Raw genomic sequence first — 11,662 nt, 5'->3', positions numbered from 1 at the left:
GTGTACCGAAAAAAAAAAAAAAAAAAAAAAAAAAAGAAGCACCCAACTAATTCTGAAGTCCTGTTTCCACAGCCAGTCACCGAACTTGATAATCTGGCAGGGCTTCTTTTTTGGGTGTATGCTTTTTTTAAAAAAAAAATATCCTGCTGGCTGAACAGGGAAGGGGAGACAGTGAGTAGCAAAGACCTAGCTAGTCTCGAGGACCTCGTCCTCAGATACATCTTCAAAACACACGGACACACGAGGAAAGGTAAACGGCAGAATGGTTCTTAGGCTAACAGGTCGCTGACACGAATGGTTGAGAATATTTCCTACAAGCCTGACGGGCTATGCTGGACCCTCTACCTGCCATAAGCTGCATCCGCCTCCTGCTTCAAATCCTGACTCAGAGTCTGCAACCCACAGTGCCCTAGCCAGCTGCGGAAGCCCAGCAGGCTGTCCCCAGAGCCGGCATGGGGAGCTCTGTGTTCAGCTGCCTCTGCCAGTTACACACCTGCTCCTACGTGCTCCTGCTCATGTCTTTTTCATGCATTTATCTCATCTGTCCAATTAGATGGAAGGCTGAACCATACCTCCTAAGATGATTAAAACGTACAAGGCTTCTTTTGGAGGAGGGTGGGGTGGAGGTCAGGGAACTAACTTTCCGGCGGGTGCTTGGTTTCCAGGGAAACTACCCCTTCAGTTGATACCACCTCTGCCAAAGTCAACGGCGGAGGGGCTGCCCTTAGTGCAGAGCCCTCCTGACCCCACCCAGGGGGCCGAGTCTCCGGATACAGCCCTTCTGGGACTCGCTGGTTTTTAACTTCCCAAGGGGTGGCAGTTGTTTCTCTGCCATGTCACTGACAGAAGCAGTGAATCTCTCTCTCTAAGGATCGACCATTTGAAGCAGGGTGACATTTGCCAGAATACATTTTCAGGGACTGTAAATCAAATTCTGAGCCTAAACCACTTGACAGCTCTTAAAAATAGTCTGAGTCCATATTAGGCAAGAAGAAGAAGCAAAAGAAGACTTGACTGAAGTCTTAAAACAATTTTTTTTTCATTTTAGCCGCCACTTTATTTTAGCTTTGCTAACAGCCACCTTTCCAGATCGAATCCATTTGTCTGTAGTGTCTGAAGCCTAAAATTAGCAAAATCATTAATGGGTGATGCGCTCTTTAGACTTTTCACTGGTGGAGAGGGCCTGCCTGCTGGGTGCCATGGGAGCAATGGTCCACGGCTAAGCCCCACAAAGCTCCCCACCTACCTCCTGTATATGGGCCACGATCCCGGCCTGTGTCTCAATGTCCAGCTGTTTGATTCTTTCGATAAATTCCTCTTTCCTCTCACACTGTGGAGGGTTACAAGTGTTAATGAGAGTGTTTTACAAGGGCAACCTGGGGCTGCCAGAGCCCCAGAAATAGTTTCCAAAGGAGACACCTACCCCACCCCTGGCTTTTTCTTCTATAATCAAGAGTGCTCTGCCCTCCTACCAGCCAGCCTCTCACACTGAGGTTTCTCTAGAAGCGGCTCAGACTACCTATATCACAATCACCTGCCGGTGGCCCGTGGAGGGGCGTGTCTTTAAAAACCCCAGGGCGGGGGTGGGACACAGACAAGCTTTCCAGGGGGATTCTTAAACAAGTAAAGATCAAGAACAGCTGGTTTACGGCAGCACTTGGTAAACTTCATCTGTAAAGGGCCAGATGGTAAAAAAAAAAAAAAAAAATATCTTAGACTGGACTGGCCATGGGTCTCAGCTCTGCTGGTGTAGTGTGAAAGCAGCCACAGGTAATATGTAAAGGAATCAGCATGGCTGTGTCCCCCTAAAACTTTATTTACAAAAATAGGTGGCAGGTCAAATTTGGCCCACAGGTTGCGTGCTGATCCTTGCTCTAGATGTTCCTACACTGGGGACAACTTGCTGATGGCACCCGGCCCCAGGGATCCCCACCTGGCCTCTTGCCCAAGGTGCTAGAAATGGTTGCCACCTAAGTCGGTGTCACGTCTCTCGCAGGAACCCTGCGACCTTCCATCCTACTGGGCTGAAAGCAGCTTCACTCCTACCTCACCGAAGAGGGTGTTTTATCCCCACAAACCCAAACCTAAGAGCCCTCCTCTCTGCCCCCTGCCCAATCCCTACCTGAACAGCACAGCCCAGCACCAACAGCAGCACCTTCTTAATCTCCTCCATACTCTTCCCTAAATCAAAAGAGCAACATAGTTAATTAAGCTCAACTGTTTGTAAAATTTCACTAGTGATATATACAGATCTGCTGCAGGGGGAAAAAGAAAATCAAATAAGCTAAAAAAAAAAAAACCCTCTCTACTCAGTGATATGCACTTAAGGTGTACACACGCCATCTGTTTTCTCCATATGGGTTTGTTTTTTTCTTAAACCAAATGAGAATGCTGTTCATAACTATCTGTGGCCCTTTTCCGTTCACATATATCATAAAATCTTTCTAGTGTGTGTGGTAAGCAAAGTACAATGGATGAGAACAGTCCCCACAGGAAAATACTCACATCGATTCTGAAATAAGAATGGACACAAACTTGCCCTTCCATCCTGCAAAATCTCAAACAGATGAAGGACAGTAAAGCGAACCTCCATGCTCATCACCCGCTTCACGTTACCAGCATTTTGCACATTTATTCCACCTCCTCCCCACCGCCGCCGCCTTTGTTTCTCAATGTCTGGCTGGAGCATCCCCCAAAGCAAGTCCCAGACACGACACACACATCATTTTTGATGGTCTCATACTTACTTTGTACAAAGGCCACAAACAAATTCAACCACTCCCTTTCCAGAGATCCAATTTTTCAATATTTTAATCTAAATGATGCTACAACGAACATCTTACAGCTAATTCTTTATCGATATCCTGACTCCCTCCTACAGGATAAACTCATCTTTCAAGCTTTTCCTACTTCCAAACTGCCCTGCAGAAAGGCTCTGCCATTTTTCTCTCTCACAACCAATATACCGTAAGTCCCACTTCCCCATGCCCAGACCAACACGGCTCTACTACTCCTTCTCAGCTTTGCCAATCAGGCCAAAAAATCGTATTTCATCATTTTACACTGTGTCTTTTCCATTATGCTTGAGGCCAAATGCGTCTTCATCTGTTTATCAGTTTCAGTCACTTAAATAAACAGAGTCAGGATACAGGAGCTCCAGACCTCAGTTGGTCACCAGGAGGCCTGTGACGGGAACAAGCCGTACTCTGTTTCCCAGTCTCAGTGTCCACATCTGTGAAAGGGAGGCAGCTGGCCTGGGTGACGTGCAGGGTGCCTTTCGGGTGAGAAGCTCTACGGTTTTCTGCCCTTTTCATAATATCCTGTTCTCTTTGGGGGAGAAGGGACATGCTAGAAAAAGCACTGTTTTCCTGAAAGGCTTACCAACACCCGCTCACATTGTGCTAAAATGGTCCAAAGCATCATCCATGACACCTGGGATGAAGAAAACCAAACTCACGTCCAAGAACCAGTGCTGTGGTTCACTTCGGGTCCTTGGGTGTCAGGCGTGTATGGAGTAACATGTGAGTTCATCCTAGTATCTCTCACCTGAGAAATAGCTAAAAACAGCTTTTCCTGAGATGACATTATCATGGTCGAGTCTCAGAACTGGGGGCTTGGCACCGCCCTCCCCACCGCCTAGTCTGAAGGTGGGTGGGACGGGCTGTGGGGCTGGACAAAAGGGTCCCTGTAGAGCATTCAGATTCCACACTCTTAAGAGTCAATCGGGTCTGGTGTTGCAGATCAACCCATGATGATCAAACCTTCTCTTTGCTAATAAGCATAGAACTTGATCAATGTTTGAAACGGAAAAATTCTCAAAGACTTTCATGGATTTTTTTCTTCCCCACCTGAGGCCTTTTATTTGGCCCAGGAGGCTCTAATCCATAGACATAAATACGTGTAACACCACATGACTCACTTCTCTATTAAGGCTGAGGTGGTGATCAGTCACGGTTTTAGTTCTGATAAAAAGAAAAGGACATGCCCACCAGAGTATTAAAAACTCCAATCAGTCTCACCAAAATCTTCCCCTGGCCACAGTGCTCATGCCAGCCCACGTGACTGTCCTCACCTCTGTCCCTTCACAGTCAGTCCCCAGATGACTGGCAAGGGACCCTCATAAGCCCTTTGGTGGATATAACAAGTACAGACCCCTCCCAGCTGTCACCAGGCTCCTCGTCTGCAGTGATTCACCTATCATAGGCCGTGTACCAGGTGCTGTAGCCAGCAGAGCTGACACGCAAGAAGAAAGCATTTTGAGGGCCTTGGATCAGCTCAAACAGAAAGGTCAGAGTTCACGAAGAATCTTTACGTACTCTTCCCAGCAAAGGCCCCAGAGGACCTAATTATATCATACTTTGGACAACTTAAGCAACTCTGATGATCCACTCTCCCAGCCTACAGCAGATGAAAACGGCAAATTAAAAGCGGAAAGGAGCACAAGAAAGGCCCACTGTGAGCAGCAAGGGCATAAGCCGGTTATGTGACAGCCAGGAGGAGACGAGAAACCCTGCACATGTACACGAGGGCTTAAAACTACAGTCTGAGGCTGTTCAGTGAAAGAATGAAGGGCTCTGCGCCCTCAGCATCCTGTAGCTAGACACAATAACAAGCGTGAGTCATTCCTTCATCCCTTCCTTCATTCATTTACACCCATCAGACAGCAAGAATAAACTAAATCTGATCCAGAGCACTGTTGGAAAAGTATGGAATTCCAGTTTGCTAGGTTTTGTAACAGAAGGGGCAAAAGGATTTTAAAAGCAGAGAATTAATTTTAGAAAAATGTTCAGGGAATAATTATTTAAAATAAGCTTTTTGGTGGTGAACAGGGCACTAGGAAATTCACCTCTGCCTTCATTCACCTGAAGCAGCACTGTGCTCATTCTCACCAAGCTAAGCGAATAAAAACATTTGCTATAACAAATGTATCCTGTGGTTTTTACCCCTACACAAATTCCTAGGAAACTTAAAAAAAGAGAGACAGAGAGACAGAGAGAGAGACAGAGAGAGAGAGAGAGAGAGAGAGAGAGAGAGAGAGAGAGAGAGAGAGAGAGAGAGAGAGAGAGAGGAGCAGAAGTTCCCTCACTTCTCATGGAAAGCTGATGCCCAATTTCTCTCAGGATTTCTACTATTTTTAAAATCTACCAGATTGTGGGTTTTGAATAGTTCGAAAACACATCATAAGACTCTCTACTCGGTCCTTGCCGGCAAGGATGGCTCAGTGACACGGTTACACAGGCAAAGAAGAAACAACCCTACAGACAGCTCCCTCCCAAGCACCTGCTAGGGGCCGGGTACTTTCTGAGAACATAATCAACACAGTCCCCTGAGCTCAGACCAAGAAAACCAGCAACCTCTATAGGAACCCGGAGGAAGGACTAGTTTACAGTAAGGATCAGTCAAGGCTTCCTAAAGGAAATGACTTCTGAGCTGAGACCCCAGGATGAGGAGAGATTTGGGGGCTCTTCAGGCACAGGGAACAGCAAAGGCCTAGACACAAGAGAATATGGTGCTTGTCAAATTGTAAACGCTTTGTGCTTAAGCTTATTAAAGTGGGTTTTCATGAGAAATGGGAGGCAGGGTAGGAAGCAACGTGGATTTCTGTACCTAGTGAGTCACAAGCAACCAATGGATGGGGGGAGGCCCGAACACATCAGACGCCCTTTGCACCTACCCACAACCCCAGGGGGAATCCCATGACAGCCTGAGCTAATGGTCGAGTCTAAGAAAAATCTTACTTACTTTACTACCTGCTTCCTGGAGTCCTGACACAGAGAAACTCACTCCAGCCTTTCTTAGCATAAATAGAATGCATATAGGCTGACCTAAATTATACATAAAGCTACAGATGTTTGTAGCAATCAGCTTCCAAAACAGAAGGGAAACTGATACCGCACGTGTGATAAAGGTGGACCTGGGGATAGAAATATAGTGGGGCAATTAAAGTACACCAGCCTCTAAAATGTGGAGACTGAATCAGATCAGGATTGGAAAATTTCCTGACTTTCTGATCTTGAGTCTGTGGCAGACATAACTAGTCAATCATAACACTTTCTTACCGAGCCTGGAAGGAGGCCTCAGAATCCTTCTGAACACAGCACTGCCTGATGTAGCCACTGCCTGACACGCAATGAAAGCTGGCACATGAAACAAAACCCAGCTTCCATGCCTGGTACACAATCAGTGGGGTCCTTTTGGCTCTACTCTTTGATTCTCTAAGATGCAGTCATTTGAACGTTCATACATTCTCTGGGTACAGAAAATCAATCTTGTGTATAAGTAATCACTGGGGTGTCAAGGTGGGGATTTAGACAAAGGAAGGCAAACAGCCCCCCCTTTCCAGGAGGACCACAACCCCAGAGGCCCTCGGTCCGTGAGTCGCCAGCCAGGGTGAGGGTTTAACCCTCTCAGCCTGGAAGGACTGACCCACTGGAGTTAATCCTGCCCTCCACAAGTGCCTTTCACGTCTACAGACCATTACAGCACTTTCATATAACATGCTATCATTTGACTTAATCCCCAAAGCAATCCCCAAAGGCCAGTATTAGCTCCATGTTACAAACAAGAGGAGGCTCAGACAAGCTGAGCCACAGAACTGAGATTTGGTCACCACCCGCTCTCTCCTAACTCACTACCATCCCCCTCCCTGAAACGGCCATTATTTTTTACATTTCCTTCCAGAGCAGGGCTCTCTCTGGTTTAGCTTCTGATCCCAGTGCCACAGTGCAGGTCTTTAGCCAGTGTCTGCTGATTGAGTGACTGATGGTAACTGTTAGCATCATGTCCCAGGGAGAAAAGAACATTTTCAGTTTCCAATCTTGTTGGGATGGAGATATATGTGCATGCATGCGTGTGTGTGTGTGTGTGTGTGTGTGTGTGTGTGTGTATTTTTTTTTTCTTAATAATTCTACATTCTGCTCTCCTCTGACTTATGTGCCGGAGTCAACCACTCACTGTGCTTTCCCTGGTTTCTTAGTTAAAAACCAGTCATTTCATAAGGATGATTGATTATGGGGCTGTCTCATTGATTTGAAAATAGCACTGCACTGAACGTGACCCTGTTTCTCCTCAATGCATAATGACATCTCAAGACTCACCCACACGGGCACAGTTCCCCTCCTGGGGGCTCTGCTCACACTGAGAAAAGCCGCTATTATTTTAACACGGTTACCTTGGGTTCCATGAGGAACAGCGTGTACATTCCTTGCGGGTGGGCACTTAGGGACCCTCCGTAATACCCGTCGCAGGTCATGGGATGGGAGGCAAGCACCTCTACATACCACCTCACAGCCTGGAGAGCGACTCCTAGGAGACCCTCACTTAGATTTCTTACACCTAGAACGTTACATGTGTGACCCCCACCAGGCACTCCTCCATTTATTAGTCATTCAGCAAACGTTTATCACATGTGGACTTTGCAGGCTCGAAGTCACACGTCCGTTTGAAATGACGTGGGTGGCTCCAGAGCGTACCCTGACCCAGGGCCCCATTATCCCACCGTCTCTCCTTCACCGCCCCCCACAGTCTGCCCCACCCCCGCAGGGATCCCTCACACCACCCTGTGTGGGTAATGAGAACCTCTGCCCAGATGCCACAAGGCAGCCACTCCCAGAGAGCAACTTCGACGGCCACATGAAGCCCCTCTGACAGCACCATCGTCAAAAATGACTCCTTAGCGCAGCCTGCCTAGGCCGCAGAGGCTGAGAACTAATTCATTCCCTAGCACCAAACGACTAAAGATCAGAAAAGGAGCAGCAACCACAAGAACGCAGCTTGCGACCCAGAGTCTGCACTGGCTGGAGGTGAGACTGTGGCAGAGGCAGGAGGTAATCTGAGAAAGGGTCCCTCCCACGCACCAGGCAGAAAATGCAAAGCCCCGATATTATCGGTGAACACAGAGACCTTTGACAAATAACAGCTCATCCCTCCTCCTCGGACAGCCACGGCCACAGAGAGCAGTCCCGCTGGACGCCATGCACGGTCATGCAGCTGGGGAGCCCCCTCTCTGTGTACAGCCCATCACTAGGAGGTGACCAAACAGAGTCTGGTTTCCAGGCAGGTCCCGCGGCTGCTCCGAAGGCTGGCATCTGGCCGTGCTCTAACGATTGCTGTGCTTGCTGCTAACCAAGCTTTTCACGTTCCTAGAAGAGCCAAGGGCTGGCATTCAGCTCAAGGGCCCAGCAACCCCCTGCGCTCTACATGGACCGGAGAATTCATTTCTCAATCCAGCAGGCAGCACAGAAGCAAAGGAGCAGGCCGCAAGCCGTGCCACGTGAAATCGCGTGTGGGTGCTTTTCTGAACGTGCTCCCTCCAGGAGGAAACAGGAAGCACGAGGAGGATCGAATGCCTGTGGCAAGATTAGCTTTTCTTTCTTTACTTACTTCTTCCCTCCTCATTTAAAGGACCTAAGGTTTCTGCAAACACAAAAGTTTTATACATATATATAAACGAGATCAGAATTCAGGAGAAATGAAAAAATAGCTCAGGGCTGGGAAAAAGAACTCAAGAATCGCTCATTAACACCTAACGGCAGACCCTCAACCCACCATGTCACTTGGCAAGCAGGGCACTGGGGCGGGCAGAGCCGCAGGAAGGTGGCAGGGGAGGGAAGGCAGCCCGCCCGCTTTCTAAAAGAACAATCTCAGTGGCAGGAAGACTGTTTGTAATAAACCAGACTTGGAGCCCTCTCTCCGGTCGCCGGGGTTGGAGATGAGCCAGCCCCTGGGTGCACTGACCCTCAGGGGTTCCAGCTCGTCATCAAAAGGCAGAGCGGTGCAGTGAGGGAAAGTTTCCGTGGGATCGGGGAAGCACTTCAAGGACGCCCTTGATAGGAGAGCAAGTAAATCCTAGAGGGTTAAATATTAAATTCCAAGGAGTTTCAGGAGTTCCGTTTCCCTCTGGCCTTTGAAACCTAAACTTCAGCTGTGACAGAGACTTCCTCCCTGTGCCCTGAGCTTGCTGCTCCTCATGGGACTGCCAGCACACTTCCACTCCTCTGAACTTGTCACACCTGGACACCTCCCTCTGCTGCTCTGTCGAGGGTTCTTTGAGGCCCTGCCACATACCGCCTCCTCCAGGAAGCCTTCCTGACCTGCCCAGGCAGAGCTGATTGCCCGCCTTGCACTCTGTGGGAAGCATGCTCGCACCGCTTCTCGCCCTGGAACAGGCTAGTCATGGACACTTTCCTCCCCTCCTGCCCCAATGCAGACTGGGGGCTCCTTGAACAGAGACAGCCTATTCGTCTCCATGGCCACTGCACCCATGGCGGGCATCTGACAGAGAAAGCTGGAGGGGAGCTTGGGCTGAGCTCCTCTGTGAGGAGGAGCGATGCAAGCGTGTTCCCGTCTTCTATTTGGGAGGGTCAGAAACTGGTCTTCTGGTTTCTTTGGTCAGAGCAGCAGGAGAACAGAGATCTGCAAGAGCTGTGAAGGAACGACATTTACAGAATCTGGGGGCACAGAATCTCAGACTCCTCAAGGTGCTTTCTCTGTCCCTGCAAGCCCCTTCTGTAACCATCACGAGAGAAAAAACTGAGGACGAGGACCAGATCACTGAACAGCAATTAATGGGAGGCTAGCCTCAAAGGTTCCAGCTGTATTCACAGACAGGACCCTGTAGGCTGCGAATACGGGATCAGCCCCTCCTTGGACCCAGGAATCATTTAGAACTCAAGAGACACCAGGCAGAATAATGACAGTGGCTGGTCCTCCGGCTTGGAACCAGTGGCTGACTGTCCACATATATAACCATCTGCATAACTTATGGTAATAAATACATCTTTTACCTATGGGACCACCATGCTGTGTGCCTCTGAATGAATTCCCTCCCCTCTCTGGGCTGGGTTTCTGCACCTACATGGCTCCACCCTTTCCTTTCTAAACAGCATAGGAGTGATCAGCAATTCACAAGTCTGAAAATCACAACTGCACTTAGATACAAACCTTGGAAGAAAAAACAGTGCTCTCTTCCAGCATGATTGCTCTATGATTCATTGCAGAAATTAATTTGCTAACGCCCTGGCTTCCTGTCAGACAAATCTAGTCTTTTTCGTGTGTGTGGCACAGTGACAGGCCTGGCTGCTGAGAAACCAGAGCCCACGCCTTCCCTCATTTTACAGATGCCACGGACATTGTGATCTCTTGGTTCTCATGTAGAATACACTCTTCGATAAGCCATGTAAATATGTTTAATGGATGCACAGCTGGCAAGATGGGGGTGCAGGCAGTTTTCAGTGCATCATTACCGGCCTAGGGCAGCCACACACATGGTGTTGGGCAGAGGTCGACTCTCACTTGACCCTGACCACTGACATTTGACCACTGTACCTGTGAGAGCATGTGGTTAACATTTGTAAGGATCACTAGCTTGATGGAAGAGGGAAGTGGGGACAGGAGAGGGAAACGACAAAGTGGGTCTCCAGCACTTATGCTCTATTTATTCAGCACCTACTACGTGCCAGGCACTGCTCTAGACACTTAGAAGACATTGGCAACAACAACAAAAACCCCCAAGATTCCTGCCCTCATGACAGATTACATCCTAGAGGGGGAAAATAAGCAGCACAACAGACATGGAAAAATAAGTAAACGAGAGAGTATACTGGAGGGCATTAAGTGTTATGAAGAAAGGGAAGGCAGAGCAGGATAAAGGGACTGGGAGTCCTGAGGAGGAGGGAGGGACACAGCTGCAAACAGGGAGGTCATCAGGATGGGCTACACCAAGAAGGTGATATTCAAGCAAAGACTGGAAGGATCTGTTCCTGTGAGTATCTGGGAAAAGCGTTCCAGGCAGAGGGAAGAGCCAGTGCACAGCACAGGGAGAAAAGTGACATAATCTAACTTTCTAAGAGGACCGGCTGCTGTGTTGAGAACAGACAGCCACAGACAGCACGGGGGGGCAAAGGTAGAGAGGCAGGCAGACAGAAGGCCACTCCGGTGCTAGCCAGGAGGATGGTGGTGGCTGGAACCGGTGGGCAGCGGGGCAGGAGGAGAGAAGAGCTCAGCTGTTTGGAAATTAAAGCCAGGGCACTGCCTGAGGAAGAGGTGTGGGGTAGGAGAGAAGGATACGTTTTGGCCACAACTGGAAACAAGACAAAGGACACCCTACAACATCCAGTCCTGGGGGTCCGCACATGGCCCAGCCACCGGGAAAGGCTTTTCTGCTACATGCCACTGTATGGACGTGAGGGAGGGTTAGAGCAGGGTCCTGCAGGACCCCAGGCCAGGCTCCAAGAAGCAGCATCTACAGTAACGAGGCGCTGGACAGACGCTTCCCCGCGGACAGGTATCCAGGGAGATGATTATAAAATCACGCACAATCAGAGAGGAAATCCAGAGGTCATTCGAGGTACAAACAGGAAATAAGAGAATGGGGATTGGGGGCCAGGAGGGCAGACATTGAGGATGGATTTTTAAAGTACGTGAAGTGTTTTCTCACATTCACTAAACCGTCCTTGAATCCCATCCAGGGTAGGAAAAAAGAGAACATCTTTTTGTCTGATGGGTGCAGGAGGATAGACATACAGAAAAATCTTCTAATAGTATTAGTCATGACGTCTTCCTTTTTTAGGTCAGAGGAAGGGGGATACATGCTTGGTGTCTTGGGATCGTTTAGTGTTAGAGAGAGAGAGAGAGAGAGAGAGAGAGGGAGAGGGAGAGAGAG

The 11,662-nt window shown here is 48.8% G+C and overlaps 1 protein-coding gene across 1 annotated transcript in view; it reads right to left on the bottom strand.

Moving 5' to 3' along the window:
* CCDC88C (coiled-coil and HOOK domain protein 88C) overlaps window positions 1–11,662 on the bottom strand; it is a 129,191-nt gene that overhangs the window by 59,984 nt on the left and 57,545 nt on the right. The window contains 2 exon segments of the mRNA XM_007471882.1: window positions 1,247–1,330; window positions 2,123–2,181. Coding sequence (XP_007471944.1) covers window positions 1,247–1,330; window positions 2,123–2,181 — 143 coding nt within the window.

This window comes from Lipotes vexillifer, unplaced genomic scaffold (assembly GCF_000442215.2).
Source record: "Lipotes vexillifer unplaced genomic scaffold, Lipotes_vexillifer_v1.1 scaffold751, whole genome shotgun sequence".
NCBI classification, from domain to species: domain Eukaryota; kingdom Metazoa; phylum Chordata; class Mammalia; order Artiodactyla; family Lipotidae; genus Lipotes; species Lipotes vexillifer.
The sequence above is the reverse complement of the archived record's forward strand: the minus strand, read 5'-3'. Positions and strand labels throughout refer to the sequence as shown.